Raw genomic sequence first — 18,871 nt, 5'->3', positions numbered from 1 at the left:
TGTGAGACAAAGAGAGAAGCAGACTCCCCACTGATCAAGGAGCCCAGTGCAGGACCCTGGGATCATGACTGGAGCCAAAGGCACGCACTTAATAACTGAGCCACCAAAATGCCCCAAGAGAATAGTATTAAAAAATATTTAGACCAACAAATGGGGAAAATCTGGAAGAAATGGATAAATTCCTAGAAACATAAAATGTCAAAACCAAAACAGGAAGAAATGGAAAACTTGAGCACACGGATAACCAGCAAAGAAATTGAATCAGTCATCAAAAATCTCCCAACAAACAGAACTCCAGGGCCAGATGTCCCCAAGAGGATTCTGCCAAACATTTAAAGAAGAGTTAATACCCATTCTCCTCAAAACATTCCAAACAAGTAGAAATGGAAGGAAAACCACCTAATTAATTCTGAGGCCAGCATTAACCTAATTGCAAAACCAGAAAAAGATACCACTATAAAAGAGGACTGCAGGCCAATATTTCTGATGAAATGGGTGCAAATAGTCCCGACAAAATACTAGTAAATCAAATCCAACAGTAATTCAAAGAATGAAGTGGAATTTAATTTTTGGTGGCAAGTGTTGGTCAATATTCACAAAGGAAACAATGTGATACACCATATTCATAAAAAAGTATAAGTACCATATGAAGCTTTCAACAGATGTATAGAAAGAATTTGACAATACACATTCAAAATAGCTGGAGATAATATCACTAAACTCCTGTTGTTAATGGGGTGGTGTTTACAGATTTTTCACCTTATAATAGTAAGTTGTATAAGTAATAGTAACGTGTGAAAGAAGCACGTTATGCCAAGATTTAGCAACCCGTGTATAAATAGAACTACTGCATCTAAGATACTCTTCAAAGACCTGAATTTTCAGGTCTCAGCATTTGTGACTGAGAAAAAAGCAAGTTAACAGCATGGGTTGTCAAGCCTCTGACCCCCGTGTCTTGTGGAACATAAACAGTTCTGAGTCATGTCGCAATTAGCTGACACACTACAAGCTGAAAGTCTCAGACATTCTGGAGGTGTATGATGAGATAAAGTGTCTTCAAAATAGACCAAGTGTAAGGATTTCCTGTTCAAATTTTAAGTGACACATTGAAGAGAAATCTACTTTTTCCACTATTACCTCTCTCTCAGCTCTCTCACAGGGCCGGCAGTCTGTGAAGACCACAGATACTGTCTGTTTACAAGAGTAACCTGGTTTCCCAGTGGAAGATGTAGGACTCTCTGGCCAACAGAAGGTATGTGTCACTCCTCTGCTGTCTCTCTCCTAGCCACCTCACTTAGTGGGAGATACAGATGCTGGATGGGATGCACATGAGGTACAGTTAATATGCAATCACATCACAGAGAACATTGGTATACTTATTCCAACAATTTAGGGTAACAGACAAGAATGAATGTGAAAAACACTGGAGAATTTCTTAAAGTATTCAAATTCTTGCCTGTGGAGTAGTACTTAGGTGCATATACATGCACATAATTGTGTTTTCAGATCAGTATAATTTCATGTGAAATCCCATAAGCATCATGAGAAGTGACAGTTAATTTTGGATTTGTCATCGATATAGATATAATTACATATATTACTTGATCTTTAGCCCAGTCTTTGAAAATAGATTCTTAAAACAGACAAACATAGGTGAAGGGGAAAAAAAGAGAGGAGGCAAACAATAAGACATTTGTAACTATAGAGAACAAACTGAAGGTTGCTGAAAGGTAGGTAGGCAGGGGATGGGCTAAACGTGAGATGGGTATTAAGGAGGGCATTTGTAGTGATGAGCATTGGGGTTATATGTAAGTGATGAATCACTAAATTCTACTCCCGAATCGAATACCATACTATACGTCAACTAACTAGAATTACATAAATATTTGAAAAAAATAATTTAAGAAGAAGCCTTTAATCATAAAAGTCAAATATAATTCCTCATATACTTGCTTTGTTAAATGAAAGCAGTTTAATTGTTCATGGAAAGCAGATGAAGTACCTTCTGGAAAATGCTAATTTATACTTAGGTATGAAATAATCAAAAACTTCTTAAAAATTGACCAAAACTTGGCAAAAAAAGATATTTAATACTGAAAGATATGCCTGTCTAATGGATTATGTTACATGCTCTAAAGGATATGAGTCAACAATGATGCTCTGAGTATTCTGTTAAAAATACTTAAGATAACTAATATAGCATTGAGAACGTAGAAAAGCTGAATGGAATATTTAGTGCTTTAAATGTGTTTTATTTTATATATTTCAATTCCCAGTTTAGATTAGTATAAAGTAGGTAGCTAGATAGGAAGTAACTTCTTAAAGGTCATAGTTTGTAAATTTGAGAGCCAGGAGTAATTCTATATTTCATTGACTGGTGAGCTCATTGACCGAATTATGAAATTACATTTATTTCATTTATTAGAATTCCTTATACAACTAAAGTTTTCCTACTGCCTTTGACATTCTTAGTTTTTTCTGGAAGTTTGTACAGACAGTATTCTTCCATAAATGACCACACTTTTATGTATCAATTTATGGTTTCACACCTTTACTATTAAATCATTTGTCAATTTCTGGTGTTAAATAAGTACTTTAAAAATACTTTTTTGCGTTTTTGATTTCATTATTGATCAGGGTTTGGATAAATTTATTGTGTCATGTAACATTTTCAACACATAAAAGGTTTCTTTTAAAACTTAACGATTTCTTCGAACGCCACAATTACTCAAGGTAAAAGACCACTTGATAGCACTACATGACATTTTAGTGAAGAAACCTGAGTCTTAAATAAAAGTAATTTACTCCAGGAAATTCCCATATGTGCTAAAACTAATATTCCCTAATCTGGGGGACTCAATTTTTTTAACCAATAATGCATTTAAAACTTGTCCAAAAAATTGGTGCAGCATTTTCTTTCTAATGCAGCATTTAAATATTAACCCAGTTATTCCGATAGTGTTGACCTGTTCTGTGGAATCTGGCCTTACATTAATGAGGACAGTATTTTTCCTGAATTCTTTTTCTTCAATAATTTGTTGCTTTACATGTTTCCAACCAATACTATTGTGTCAAACAGAGAATATAATTATGAAAACCACTTACTTCATCATGAAGCACTTCTTTAAAGCTCCAAGGAAATTAGTACCAGATTTTACAGTGTTCAACAACAAATGAGTACTACCACTCACCACACACTCCACCCACTGTGACTGTCCCACCCACTGTTCATCAAGTCCTTCAGTACAGTCCCATTCAGCCCTGTTCCTGACACCACACAGCTGCAGAGATGAATAACCAAGAAGTTACCTATGCAGAACTCAGTCAGGTTAAAGGTTCAAGAAGACAGCAAGTGAAAACTAAAGGCACTAAAAGTCCCATTTCAGGAAGTGAGCAAGAAATAATGTATGCAGAATTAACTCTTCAAGATGCTTCTCGGGATCTTCGAGGGAATGGCGAGAACTCCCCAAAAGGTAAAAACTTAATACAGACATAGTATGACTGTTCTAGAATGTGTACCTATGGTGCAAAGGTGTAGGGAATGAATAGGGAATAATCTCTCATATTTTTCATTTGTGTGGATCAGAGCTTGGGGCTGGAATATGGTATTGTTGAGGATGAATCTTGTTCAAGTGTTGTAATTTGTGGTCTTAACCCAATCTCATGGGGGTAATTTATTGCAAATGTAATGGTATATTCTGAGAGAAGATTACAATAGTCGATAGAAGTTTGGGGTCCAAATTTTTATATGTGACTCCCTGTGCTTTGTTGGTTCTCTTGTATATAAATTTCCTAAATGATTGTTTTCCATCCATGTTTTCTGAGCATTTTCATTTCTCTTCCAACTATTCACCTTCATGTCCAGGGAAGCTCATTGCTGGGATCCTGGGAATCATCTGTCTTGTCTTGATGTCCACTGTGGTCACAATAGCTGTTATTCACTGTAAGTGTTTCAATAACGACAAGGGAATTTTTCACTTTAATGATCATCGGTGCTCAGAATGTTGCACAATATTATGGAACTGTATTACCTCATTTTAATGCATGTATGTTCTAGATGTGGAGTGGTTATTCTGAATTTGTCAAAAGTAGAAATAACAGAATAACTCTATATAAAGCGTATTACACAAACATTCCAATTTCATACTTGAAATACAAGTTATCGGAGAGACTTTGTGGAGATATACAAGTTAGCTCTTGAGACTGTTTAAACCAAATACTGTAAAAGACTGTGGGCTTTGATTCTTTAAACTTTTGAATTATCTTCCCCCAGATGTTCACTATTTTATTTAATTTTTATGGATAAAATCAATTTTGTTACAGAGATTTCTCATTCTAAACAATACACCGAAGTTCAAACTAAGAAACTCAAATCATAATGATTTATTTAGTTTAATATTGTTTTATGAGCATTGCTTTAATTTTTCTAGTTACTGCAGGACCAGTGCAGAACAAGCCATCTGTGGAAATAAAGACCCAGAAAGGTAGAAAATCATTTCCAAAACTCTGATATTAGGATAGCTTGTATTTTGTGTGTATCTTAAGCTAGACAAAGATGATAATAGAAGATTTTGGGGAAAATGAATTAGAAAATTGCATAGTAAATTTTCATAATTGATGAGTATAGGAGAGTATTACCTCTTATACAACAGTTTGAGGAAATATTAATTTAAAATCAGCATACATGAGGTACTTGAATGGCTCAGTGAGTGAAGCATCTGACTCTGGGTTTTGGCTCAGGTTATGAACTCAGGGTCCTGGGACTGAGCCCCACGTCGGCTCCTTGCTCAGTGCAGAGTCAAAGATTCTCTCTCCCTCCCCCTCTCCTTCTACCCCTCAGGTTCATGCTTTCTTTTGCTCTCTCTCAAATAGGCCTTAAAATAAAGTTAATATACCCATAGTTACCAATGGCCTCAAATTTATTCCTGCTTTAGTTTTGTTCAGGGACTCGAAGTACATGTAAAGATGGACATTTTTGTTTGTTTTATACTGACACGTAAGTTAGGGATGAAAGCCTGACACTTCTGGGAGTGTGCCTGAGTTTTATTTTTGCCTGCTTGTGAGGGTAAAGTGATGTGTTTTATTTATTTGTTTATTTATTTATTTATTTTAGATTTTTAAATTTAATTTAATTTAATTTGATTTATTTATTTTTATTTGACAGACAGAGATCACAAGTAGGCAGTGAGACAGGCAGAAAGAGAGAGGGAAGCAGGCTCCCTGCTGAGCAGAGAGCCCGATGTGGGGCTTGATCCCAGGACCCTGAGACCATGCCCTGAGCTGAAGGCAGAGGCTTAGCCCACTGAGCCACCCAGGTGCCCCAAAGTGATGTGTTTTATACACATTTGTGTATACATATGAAAATTGCAAACTTGCAAGTTTTAATATTCAAAGCATTTTGGCTAATATCTCATAATCCTTCTTTAGCTGATCCATGTGGTCATTGTCCAAAAGAGTGGATTACATATTCCAACAATTGCTATTATATTAGCACTGTCAGAAAACCATGGAATGAGAGTCGGTTGTCCTGTGCGTCTAAGAACTCTAACCTGCTCTACATAGAGGATGAAGAGGAAATGGTGAGATTTCAAATGTTTCCAGCTTTTATTAAAAGCTTATCATTTATTATTACATTTGTAGATCTCATCCATATAGTCAAACATATTTCTCATTTATTTTAAAGTCTGTTACTATTCCATCATTTGACTCTATGATATTTTATTATTTTTTATACTTTTAATGTACATTTGATAATTTCTAGTTCTTGCTTTTCTTAGAAAGCCATACTTCTATAAATGCTCTTCTGCCTAAAATAACCTTACTATATTTTTTACTACACATCATGAAAACTATATGATTCGGGCACCAGGGTGGCTCAGTGAGTTAAGCCTCTGCCTTTGGCTCTGGTCATGATCTAAGGTCCTGGGATCAAGCCCCACATCAGGCTGTCTGCTCAGCAGGGAGCCTGCTTCCCCTCTCTCTCTGCCTGCCTCTCTGCCTGCTTGTGATCTCTCTGTCAGATAAATAAATAAAATCTTGAAAAAAAGAAAACTATATGATTGTGCATACTCATCACAAAACAGTCAGAACATAATTACAAATTGGATCATGAGTGAGAAGTTTAGAGCCTCTATTAGCTCTGACAACTTTAATACTGTGAAATGTCTTTGCTAATTCTTGGCATAAATATTGATGGACTCATGCAGTATGCATTATTATGTGTATCTCCTTTTCTTCTTGTTTGATATTTGTAATCTGTCTATATTATTCCATTTGTCTATAGTTTATGAATTTTCACTGCTGCTGTCTTATATGAGTAGGACATTTTAAAAGCTATTCTCAGAAACTTACATCTTTTTTAGTATGTGCGTATTATGAATAATTATTTTATGAAAGGCATTTTCTATGTGTTTTCCATGTATTATATTTATAATAACTTATTATTCATAACTACACAGTGCATAGTATATTATATTTATGAAATATAAATAATGCATTTGTTAAAATAACAATGCATAAATGTAACATTATAATTGTATTTACATATGATTATTATACATTTCCTTCTAAGCATTGGTATAAAATTGCCTGGTCATAGATTTGTGTGTCTTCGAATATATTAAATTATCCCTATTTATCTAATGTATTGTGTAAATATGTTGTACAAAATAGTCCCTTGATCCAAAAATTCAGAGGTCTGAGAAAAATTATGACAAAACGTTATGGTGGTTATATAACAATATCATTTTTTTTCTGGGCTGTGAATTATAAGTATATTCTATACAGTGAGAAGGAGTCAAGTGTGTCCCTTACTCATTTCTCCTAAATGGTGTTTTATTCTGTCTTCTTGGAAGTCCTTACCGTGTTTTAAATATGAGCTCCTTTTTGAGTTCACAAGATGGAAATAGCTGTGTATTGCATTTCTACTCCCCTATTGGAGTCCTTTAATGATCATAATTTTAATATTACCATGTCCCATATATCATTTGGGTGTTAGTGATTATTTTGAACCTATTTCAGAAGTTAGTCAAAGTTCATAAACATAATTTCCCATATTACTTATATATTTTTTCTTTCTTTATTAATTTTTCACTTTAATTAGTGTTTCTGATCCAACTGGAATTTATTTTTGGTGACGTTGTATTTCCAATGCAGTGAGATAAATGTGAAGATTATAGTTTTCTACATCATGAACCTAACTCATGGAGCATAATGTAAAGCAAAGTCGATCTTTTCTTCATAAATAACTTTATACATATATAGTCATATACATGTCCACATATGTTCTAATCTGTTTCATATAAACAATGTAGATAGTATATATCTTTATATAGAAAATTATGAACACATATATCAGTCTACACTGTCTGTCACAACCCACAGCACTTTGAGTAAAATGTAGAGCCTTCCCTTCCTTGATGTCCCTTTACTGTGTCTCATTTCTACTTTGTTTTAAATGTTTCTCTACTTATGTTGAGAATTACATGAATGTTATCACTTCCTTCAACTGATGTATTTCATTCAAATATCAAACAATTTAGATGCTAGAGTTGAAGCGAAGTCCCTTAGACCTAATGATATTTTTATACTTTCTTTTGTTTTCCCTTTCTTCCTGATGATCCTTGCAATATTCCTTCTGTTACCATTTAATTTCTGTTTGGATAATTCCCTTTAGCAGTTCTTTCAGAATGGGTGTGGCAGTGAACTTTTCTTAGTTTTCCTTTATCTCAGAATGTCTTGATTTCCCTTGCATTCCTGAGTGATGTGACCCTTGAATAGTCAATGGCTGATTGAAATAACAATCTTAGTATCTACATTTTTGTTTGTTTGGGTCTTTCTAGCATGTCTTTCTTTTTCTATTATTTTGACTAGAGAGAAAAAACACATTTTGGGGCCTTTTGTCTGTGCACTTTGTTGTCTGTGGTTTGGTCACTGGTCTGGGATATGTGAGGCAAAGAGAAATTCCAGGGCGCTCACTGCCGTGTCATTCGGGGTTAGAGGGCACAGTTCTGTCAACTTTCTTATCACCTGTTTGGATGTTATGTTGTTTTGTGTATAATCTCCAGATGTTTTAACTATATTTGGTGGAGGAAGTAGGGAACAGTAGCATATCCTCTCCTTGCTGGAGTAGGAATTCTGATATGTAGTGGTTCTAATGTGAATGTTCCTAAGACTGATAGTGTTGAGCAACTTTCTCTGTATTTATTTGCCATCAATATATGCTTTTTGGTAAAGTATCTTGAAATATTTTTGTCATATTTTTAGTTTTTGCTATTGTATTTTAAGAATTCTTTCTGTATCCTGGCAGCAACTATTTTATTAGATGTATTATTTGTAAATACTTCCTCTCAAGTCTATGACTTGTCTTTCCTTTCTCTTCAAAGCGCAGACATTATCTTAAGGAACTACACTTCGTCACTTTGTTCTTTTATGGATCATGTTTTGTTTCTCTCTAAGAAATCTCTGCCCATCTTTAGGTCAGATATTTTTCTTAATACATCTGCTTGAAATTTTATCATTTGCACTTATAGATGATCATTTTTTAATATTTTTGTATATGTCATAAAGTATATATTATTAATTTCATTTGATACTAATTGTTTCCACAACTTTTATTGTAACACTATACTTTCTCCACAGAATGATTTTTCATCCTTGCCGAAATCGGCATTCCATATATGTGTGGGTATGAACTTTGCACTTACTCTTCAGTTTCTTTGATCTTGTATATATTTTTGTCAATCCATACTTTAAAAATTGTCCTTTTATAAACAGTGGCTTTATAGTAGTTCTTCTCAGAGTTATCTTATCTATTCTAGGTCTTTGCATGGATGTTTTCTTTTTTATTTCTATCAGTCTAAATGTTTTAAAAATGAAAATTAGTTTTATCTTCTGCATCAGAGAAATCACATCTTTTGACCTTCTTTACTCAGCTAATGTGACAGATTAAGTTAATGGAATTTCAAATGTAAATCCAACTTGGTGTTGCTTCAATAAATCTACTTATCTTGTAGTTCATTGTTTTTATATATTATCAGAATCAGTTTAGATTGCTACTCACATGTAATTTCCTTTTCTTAATATTCCAGGAAAATGCACACAACGCATATTTTATTAGACCCCTTTTTTTTACCTTGTAAGATTTCCTTTTTGGTTTTTAATTGACATTTCATCTTTCTTTCCTCATAAGCATCTAGATATTCTGTAACTGAGTATTAAAAGCTTCTGAATTAGAGATTAAATTATATTAGAGGTTAAGACACTTCTGATATTTTTATTTCCTTTTGTTTTGGTTTTCACAAGTTATATTTGGTAGGATGTTTTCAATTTTTTGTCTAGTTTTAAACATATTTACATATTTTCATGGTATTCTGTTATGTTAATTTTACTGTGGTATAATGTGCATACAGATGGTTGCACATGAGATACATGCCAACAGCTGGCTGAATTTTCAAGTGTCACCATCATATGAAGGAGAAAATGAATATTACCAGCACTGCAAAATGCCCCTTACATGTTTTCTCCCTCATTTACAAGCATTTATGTAAATAGAATGATACAGTATGCATATTTTATTTTTGGCATTTTCAGGGGAAGCTAAACTTGTGAGTTTCATCCATATAGTTGCATGAAGTTGTAAATCCTCCAAACTCCTTGCTGCTCCATTGTCTGATGCTACTTCAGTGCATTCATCCATACTATTGCTAATGCTCTTGGATATTTGGGTATTGAACTAGTTGGGCTGCCATGGGTTACTCTACTATTCGTACTTCACAGTCAGCTTTCAGCTTAGTATATGTTTATCATTTCTTTCTTCTCTAACTTTAATAGGCTCTTCTCTGTACAGCGTCTTGAGAGGGAAGCTACTCAGATCATGCATTTTATAACATTCTTCCTTTTGGGTATAAGTGACAGAGCTATGAATTGTCTCCAAACACCACGTTAGTTCCACCTTAAAACTTTTGATATATTCTCAGTTTTGTGTCATCCAGTACAAGGTATTTTCACAGATTTCACTTTTGAACTATAAATATTTCAGAAGTGTGTCACTTTTCCACATGTTTGGAAATTCCCCAAATTTCTTTTTGTTGTTGCTTTTAATTTATTCCTTTAGACAAAAATTGATTTGTGTTCAGAGAATATACTTTGGAAAATTTCCATCCTGTCAATGTTTGATCCCTATTTATGACCTGTAAGAATAATTTCTATATATGTCAGTTTTGTCAAGCTGGTTTCTAGAGCTCTGACAGTCTTCCATGGGGCTTCCATGGGGCTCCTGATTTTGTGACTGGATGGTCTCTCATTTATTGATGGAAGATCTTTTAAATCTCCAAGTGTGTTCATTGAACTGTTTATTTATCCTCCCAAATCTGTCAGTTTCTCTTTCATGTGTTTAAGGGTCCTATTGTTAAGTGAATAATACATACTTATAATTATTTTATCTTCTTATATGGACAGGTTTACCATGTTCAATTGTTTATTTTACGTTCTAATGTTATTTCTTGTTTTAACAGCTACTTTGTCTGATATTGTAGCCATTTGTCCTCACTTACAGGGTTACTGTTTGTGGGGTGGATCTTTTGCTATCACATCTTGTGCCTTTGAATCTAAAGTGTGTGTGTGTGTGTGTGTTATGGAAAGCATAATGATGGATCTGAATTTTTTCTTTTTTATTCAAGATGACAATTTTTATCTTTCGATTGGAATATTTACTGAATTAACATGAACGTCATTATTGGGATAGTTGGATTTGGGTCTCCCATTTTGCTGTTCATTCTATGTTTATGTTGTTTTCTTCTTCCACCTTATCTGACATCTTTTGTATTAAACATATTTTAGTATCCTATATTAGTTCCCCTTTGATGTCTTTCTATATTCTCAAGTTAGTTCTTTGTAGTAGCTGGGCATTACAATTACATCTTTTATTTGTTTTTACTGAGATATAATTGACCTAACAGTGTGTTAATTATAGGGATGCAATGTGCTCATTTGGTACTTTGATGTATTACTGATTAATTACTATGGTAATATTAGATAACACCTCTCTCACATCATATACTTATCATTTTTTTGGGTTTTGAGAACAGCAAAGATTTAGTCTTACCAAGTTTGAAGTTTATAATATAGTAATGATGACTATAATCACTATGTTGTACATTAGACTTCCAGAACTTGTTATGTCCTAGCTGTAACTTTGTTTTCTTAAACATCTCATCAATTCCCCTGCCTTGCCATCCCTGGTAAACAATATTATACTCATTGCTTTTTCAAATTCAATGTTTTAGATTCTACGTTTAAGCAAGGCCATACAATATTTGTCTATTTCTGTCTGATTTTTGTCACGCACATAACGCCTTCAAGGTCCATCCATTTGTCACAAATGGCAAGATTTCCTTCTTTCTCATGACTGAATAATATTTCATTGAGCATATGTGTAGGTATGTGTGTGTATACATAAATATATCACACCTTCTTTAACTCTTTATGTGTTGGCAGATACCTAGGTTCCTTCAATAATTTGGCTATTGAGAATAATGTTGCAATGAGCATGGGTGTGCAGTAAAACTTTGAGACACTGATTTGAGTTTTCAATATATATGTAGGAGTAATTACTATATAATGTAGTATTTTTATTTGTAATTGCTTGAAAAAAATACATAATATGGTATTTTTATTTGTAATTACTTGAAAAATATTGTGGGAACACCAATTTATATTTCCTTCAAAGGATTTCCTTTTCTTCAGATCTTCACCAATATACTCTTAAGTTTAAAAAAAATTAACAGGTGTGAGGTGATAATTAATTATGGTTTTGATATGCATTTCACTGATATTAGTGATTTTGGGTATCTTTCTTGTACCTATTGGCCACTTTTCTGTCTTCATAAAAATGTTCCTCAGGCCCTGTTCCCATTTTTGGAATTGGATTATTTCTTTTGTTTTTATTGCATTGGTGGAGCTATTTATAGATTTGGATGTCAGTCCCTTATCTGATAGATGGTTTACAATATTTCTCCTGTTCTGTACATCATTCTTCCAAACTTTTCTTCAACTTTTTTGTTCTTTCCTTTGCTGTGCACATGCTCTTAATTTAATGCAGTCTCACTTTTCTATTTTAATTTCTCTTGCCTATCTTTTGGTGATGACTTATCCATGACATCATATGAAGGATCTTTTCGTTTTGGTCTCTACCAGTGATTTTATATTTTTATGTGTTTCTACCTTGCTTATTTTTGTCTCTTTTTTTCAGCTTGAAGAATTACCTTTAGCATTTCTGTTGGGCAGGTCTAATGGTTCAAATTTCTTCTGAAACGTGGCTTTAACCAACCACCACTAGAGTCATGTCACTTTCCTCTGACTGCCATCTGGGGAAAGAGTTGAAACCTTGACGCACCTTCCCCTAGGATGCTGGGAAAGTCTTTATCTCTTCTTCCTTTCTGAATGACAGCATTGCTGAGTAAGGTATTCTAGGTTGACAGTTGTTTTTCCCTTTGACTGCTTTAAAAATATCATCCCACTCTTTCCTATCTTATCCATGAGAAGAAGGTCTTCCTAAGAGGATGTTTTCTGCTGTCTGATATGGCATGTTGACCTCAGAGTCCCCAAAGCAATATTGGAGCTACAATGCTGTCTACTTCCCCCCATGTTCTCCTCAAGGAATTTCACAGTTTTACTGTATCTTATGTTTAGGTCTTTGGTTCATTTTGAGTTAACATTAATTTGGTGTAAATGTAAGCATCAGATTTCATTCTTTTGCAAAGAAATTTCCCATCCATTTGTGAGAGCCAATTTCCCAACACCTTTTGTGAAAGATACTGTCCCTTTCTTTTTGAAGGTCTTGGCATCCCAATCAAAATGATTAGACTGAATATACATTAGTTTGTGTTTGGGTATATTTTTATTTTTATTGTTTTAAGATTTATTTATTTATTTGTCTGAGAGAGAGAGAGAGAGAGAGCGCACAAGCAGGAGGGAGCGGCTAGCACAGAGAGAAGCAGGCCTCCTGCTGAGCAAGGAGCCCTATTCTGGACTTGATCCCAGGACCCTGGGATCATGACCTGAGCAAAGGCAGAAATTTATCCAACTAAGCCACCCATGAGTCCCAGGATGTATTTTTTTTTAAGATTTTATTTATTTATTTGACAGACAGAGATCACAAGTAGGCAGAGAGGCAGACAGAGAGAGAGGGAGGAAACAAGCTCCCCGCTGAGCGGAGAGCCCGATGCGGGGCTCGATCCCAGGACCCTGAGACCATGACCCGAGCTGAAGGCAGAGGCTTTAACCCCCTGAGCCACTCAGGCGCCCCCCCAGGATGTATTTTTAAGTTACTGTTTCCATGGAGGACTTATGGCCTGGGGCTTCTTACACTTTTTATCTTACTGGTGTGACGCCCTCCAATCTAACTTGTGTCCATGGCATGTGTGGATTCTATGGTAGATAATGTGGTCTCAGGCTGCTGGAGATGGAAGGTGTGTCACCCATTCCATGGTTTTCACACAAATTCAGTCACCTCATGCTCCACCCTGTTCCTTCAGGAGTATTTCTTTTCTGTGTTGGCCTGTGTTCTTCAGTCATTTCATTATGTTTTGAGTTATACATATAGTTCTATTATTAGTTTGTTGAGCCTCTGGGGTGCACAATATTTTTTAAATGATATTTAAGAAGTTGTTCATTCTTTGTGACTTATGATTATTTTTCTGCACTGTTCCCCCCCCACCGCCCCGCTTCTCCTTTCCTTCTCAGATTGTATTTAAACCTATGTTGGTTTTCCTGGTACTGTTTTGAAGGTTTCTGACTGTGTTAATTTTTTCTTTTTTATTTGCCCACTTTCTGTGAGATGAGTAAATCCATTATTCCCTACTAATGTCATCAATTTTTTCTAATGTATCTCAAATTTTCTGGAGAGCCAATTTAGTGAATTTTCATGTAGGTATATGATGATAAAACAAGAATTTCTCTATGATTTATTCATATACTTTTACTTCTCTATTGATATTTCTTATATCCTATATTGCTGCCATCATATGTTCATTTAATTATCTGAACTGTTTCTCTGTAATTTCCATATATTTATAAATAGTACTATAAAATGCTTTTTTTCTAATAAACGTAACATTCTTATCTCAGTAGAAGTTTTTATTGACTTATGATTTCCCTTAGTATGGAAGAGATTTGCCAGTTTCTTTACTTTTTTTTTAATTTTTAGGTAGATAGTTTTGATAATATAATTTAGTCATCATGAAGTCTATTTCATATTCTTAGATTTGTATTTTCTATAAGTTGCACAAATTTTATTGGAGGATCTTCTCCCCTCAAATCTGCCTGCTTTTTTTTTTTTCAGTGTTACCAAATTCTTATATTTTAGCTTGCATTCCTAGGGATTGTCCTTGTGAATTTGTAGCTTAGATGTTACCTACAAGTTCTCTTAAAGACTGTGTTCAAAGTCTGAAGGGGAATAGGACTTCCATGCTCTGCCATGAGATATGAGTGTGTGTGTGTGTGTGTGTGTGTGTGTGTGTGAGATTTTGTGTGTGCACACATATGAATGTGAGAAGGAAGTGCTCACAACTGGAATATCAGTTCTCAGGTCTCCTGCTTTTACTTTCTACTGGTTCATCTTGATCTCCTCTCCATGTATGCATAATTATTTTTCCATCAGCCAAGAGTGTACAGAGAGCTCATGTCAACTCTTCTATTGTTCCTTCATTTATAGCATTTTCCTATTTTATTTATGGGAGCCACAGTGCTTGACAGAAAAACTGCAACCTCCAACTTTTTTTTTTTTTTTTGGAGTGGAAATAATTTTATTGATACCTGAGAAAAAGTGCAGGAGAAAGATTCCTACCGACCATGTAGACTGTCCCCTTGGGCCAAACTAGGCCCCAAGACTTCTCTCATCCTGCCCTTGAGCTATGGGTCATTTGGGGGCCAATCGATGAATACCCAAAGACTGGGGAAGTACGCAGCCAGAGTCTGGAGAAACAGCATGTACAGTCATGGTTCCTGAGTCCAGGACAGGGTCAGCAAGGAAGACATGCTGATCAAGACCTAGAGTCTCTTGGGTCACAGCCCCAATTCCGATGAAAAACAACTCCTCCCAGCCTCCTGGTTCCTAGCTAGCAGAGCTGTCATCTTCTCCTTACACACATATGGGTTTTTCTCATTCATTAACACCCAAAATCATCACTCTGAGCTGAAAAGTCAATGGGCTCTTTCAGTCCCTTCCCCACTGCTGATCGAGTCTCCCCTGTGGCACCAGCACAATTGTTTTCTGCAGCTTCTCCAAATTGTGGAACTACAAGCTTCTGGATCACTGAGCTATGGTGGGCAGGCTGGGAGGCAAGGGAGCAGTGCTGGGTAAGAAGATTACAGAGGCACTTGATTTTACTTGAATCTCTAAGAGATTTTCAATAATAGATATTTCATCAAATATTATTAGCCTTTGATCAATTATCAGAACTCTGAAATTGTTGCCTTTGTCAGTTTGTACTCTTCATTTATTTCTACTAATTTTTTTTAAAGATTTTTTTTTTTAATTTGACAGACAGAGACCACAAGTAGGCAGAGAGGCAGGCAGAGAGAGAGAGGGAGGCAGGCTCCCTGCTGAACAAAGATCCCGATGTAGGGCTCGATCCCAGGATTCTGGGATCATGACCTGAGCCGAAGGCAGAGGCTTCAACCCACTGAGCCACCTAGGTGACCCTCTACTAAGGTATTTTTATAACATGACCTGTGTGTAACATTACTTGAAAATTTGAAAGTCAGAAAAAATTAACTATGTTTGTTATTGCAAAATTCAAATACAAGCCCTTGTTTGACTTCTAAAAACAACTTGTTTTCTCATAGTATTTGTTGAGCTTCCTCATTCGTTCTTCATGGATTAGTAGAGATTCCCAGAACATCAGTATTAATTCATCTGTGTGGCCAAAAGTCTCCACCTCCTTTCCTAAAGTGTAAGTTTCTTGACAACTTGTTTTATGCCTCAAGAGGACTAATCTTACAAAGAATAAAGGCAATATGTGAACAATTATATAACACAGTTGTGAAAATGTTCCCATAAAAGTGATATGGGAATATGCAGATTTAGATGTACAGCTATTAGTCTAAATCAACTATTTATTCTTCACAATATTGTGATTCATATTTTTAAGAGTAATGAGATATAATTCTCTGTATTTCAGGTCATCAGTTTCTTCAGAGAGTGACAAGAAGTGTCCCTTTTTCCACTCTGTTTCAAACAAAACTTTTTTTGACTCCTGCTTGGATAAAAAAATATATGTTTGTAAGCCCTGGGCATTTTAGTTACCTAATTTTGGTATCTATCTCACCATCTATAAAGCTTACTCACCATCTGTGAAGAATGTATTTCTCATTTCTTCAAAAGTCATACAATTATTTTTTAAAAGATTTTATTTATTTGACAGACAGAGAACACAAGTAGGCAGAGAGGCAGGCAGAGAGAGATGAAGGGAATCAGGCTCCCTGCTGAGCAAAGAGCCCTATATGGGGCTTAATCCTGTGACCCTGGGATCATGAACTGAGCTGAGGGAAAAGGGTTTAACCCAAAAGCCATATAGTTATTATCTCAGAATATTTTTCAGATACAATTTATAGAACAATTTTAGGTTCACAACAAATTAAGAGAAAGGTACACAGATTTCCTCTATTACCCCTGAATACACAAGTGCATGACCACACCTATTATCAGCATCACATACTAGAATGGTCTATTGCTGAAGGTCCCACCAAGATGGTGTAAGAGTGGGGGACTCCAATTCAACCAGTCTCCTAAATTTAGCTAGAAATCTATCAAGCCACTCTGGACACCCGTGAAATCAGTCTGAGATGTAAGATTATACACATCTGGATCTCTATGGGGGCTGAAGATCATCCGGGGAGAGGTACAAAAGATGGAGTTGGGTTTGCACAGACAGATGTTGCAGGACAAACAGAAGGGGGAGAGAGCCAAAAGAAACCAGCCATTGAAAGTCAATACCCCAGTTTAAAAGTGCCCTGTGCTCAGGGACCAGCGATACCTTGGAGATGGGTGGCTGCAAGACAGGAAGGGACTGATAACTGTGTTCAAAAAGAACAAAGGTGCTTAAGGGACAATTGCCGGACCAGGTCACCATAGGTGTGGACACATGGACTGGCCAAAACCACTGCCCACCTGTGCTTGAGAGGACCCAGCAGGGATTTGAGTCAGCGGTCCCTGGGGCTTGGCAGCTACTGCTACCATGATAGTCACCTCCATCACCACTGCTGCCACTGCAGCTGAGAGGACCCAACTTTGTCTGGAGACCACGGTCCTGGGAGCAGCTGCCACCATTGTCAGGCTTACCTGAACCGGTATCACTCATGGTTTTGGTGGCATGGGGATACAGAGACAAGTGGGGATCTCAGGCAACCACTGAGAGGGTCGCTGGGAATGCGCACCACCTGTGGGAAGCTGCAATATTCAGTGGGATTTGCAAAGGGGTGTCTATGTTCCAGACGATTCAGAGAGGAACAGAAGGTGATTTCTCCCTGAGGCAGAGGTCTGGGTGTGGACAGTTTATTTTGCTCTGACCCTCTGAAATGGCACAAAAAGCCACCAGAGAAGAAAAGCCTCCAAGAACAAAAGACTGAAAAACCAGTTTCCATGGAGCCCAGTTCCATGATAGGGGCCAGGTCAACTCCACCCAAGCAGGATTAACTGAAAAACAACACAGTAGACCCCTCCTCCAGAAGACAAGCTGAAAGAACAAGAGGACAACAACCACAGAGTCCCCATAAAACTATAAATACCCCAACACCAGGGAAAACAGTATATAAAGCTCCTGATATTCCCTCACAGCTTGTATATTTCTGACATACAACTTTTCTCTCTCTTTAATTCTTTTTCATGATTCCTGCACTTTGCCATTGTTGTTTTGTGTTGTTCTAACCTACTTACCATTTCAACTAGATGTTTAATTAATACAACATACTCCATAGTAACGTTTTAACTTGAACATTTCATATGTATATTTTTTTTCTTTTTCTTCTTTTATATATATATATATATATATATATATATATATAGATGATAGATAGATAGATATAAGCTTCAATATAGTCCTTTTTTCCCTGTTCAACAGTACCTTTATATATATACCAGTTTTAATTTCTCTGTATGTCTGGGAAATTGAGTCCTCTAAGAAAGATAACAAAATACACCCAGGAAGAACAGAAATGGGCATTCCTTGCCCACACTGAGGGATTATAACCACCTTCCCATCAGCCCCCCTTGTTATTTATTTATTTTCTTTATGTTTGTTTGCTTGTTTTTGTTTGTGTACTATATACATTTTACTTTTGGGGCTCATTTTGACTGGAATTTTTTTTTTCTTTTTCTTTCTTTTTGGTGTTGACATCTGTTTGCTCCGAACCTTCCCAGGTGCTTCTTGACTAGATAGTGATTGATATTTTTGGCTGTATATCCCCTCAACCAAAACTCAACAGAATGATGAGGAGGAGGAACTCCCAACAAAGAAAAGATCCAGTGACAATGGCCTCTCCCACAGAACTAATGGATATGGATCCAAACAAGAGGTCAGAAATAGACTTCAGGGTAGCAGATATGAAGACAATAGTCAGGCTGGAGAAAACTGTTAATGGCAACATAGATTCATTAAGGACTGAAGTGAGAGCAGATTTGGCAGAACTTAAAAATGTTATCAATGAGATACAATCTAATCTAGATACTTTAACAGTTAGGGTAAATGAGTCAGAAGAAGGAATTTGTGATCTTGAAGGCAAACTGATAGAAAGGAAGGAGCAGAAGGAGTCCTGGAACAAAGAGCTTAAAATCCATGAAAACAGAATTAGAGAAATAAATGGTGCCATGTGT

The 18,871-nt window shown here is 35.8% G+C and overlaps 1 protein-coding gene across 1 annotated transcript; it reads left to right on the top strand.

The window, feature by feature from the left end:
- Positions 1–3,289: 3,289 nt before the first annotated feature.
- On the top strand, positions 3,290–18,636 carry LOC308347061 (NKG2-A/NKG2-B type II integral membrane protein-like; the record flags this gene model as incomplete). Its single annotated transcript, XM_080810224.1, has 5 exons — positions 3,290–3,473; positions 3,866–3,943; positions 4,431–4,484; positions 5,428–5,579; positions 18,484–18,636. The coding sequence occupies 5 exons, from the start codon at positions 3,290–3,292 to the stop codon at positions 18,634–18,636; spliced, it is 621 nt and encodes a 206-aa protein (XP_080666350.1).
- Positions 18,637–18,871: the final 235 nt, after the last annotated feature.

This window comes from Martes martes (assembly GCF_963455335.1).
Source record: "Martes martes genome assembly, chromosome: 8".
In the NCBI taxonomy this organism is placed as follows: domain Eukaryota; kingdom Metazoa; phylum Chordata; class Mammalia; order Carnivora; family Mustelidae; genus Martes; species Martes martes.
Note: the sequence above shows the minus strand (reverse complement) of the source record. Positions and strands in the feature narration are given on the sequence as shown.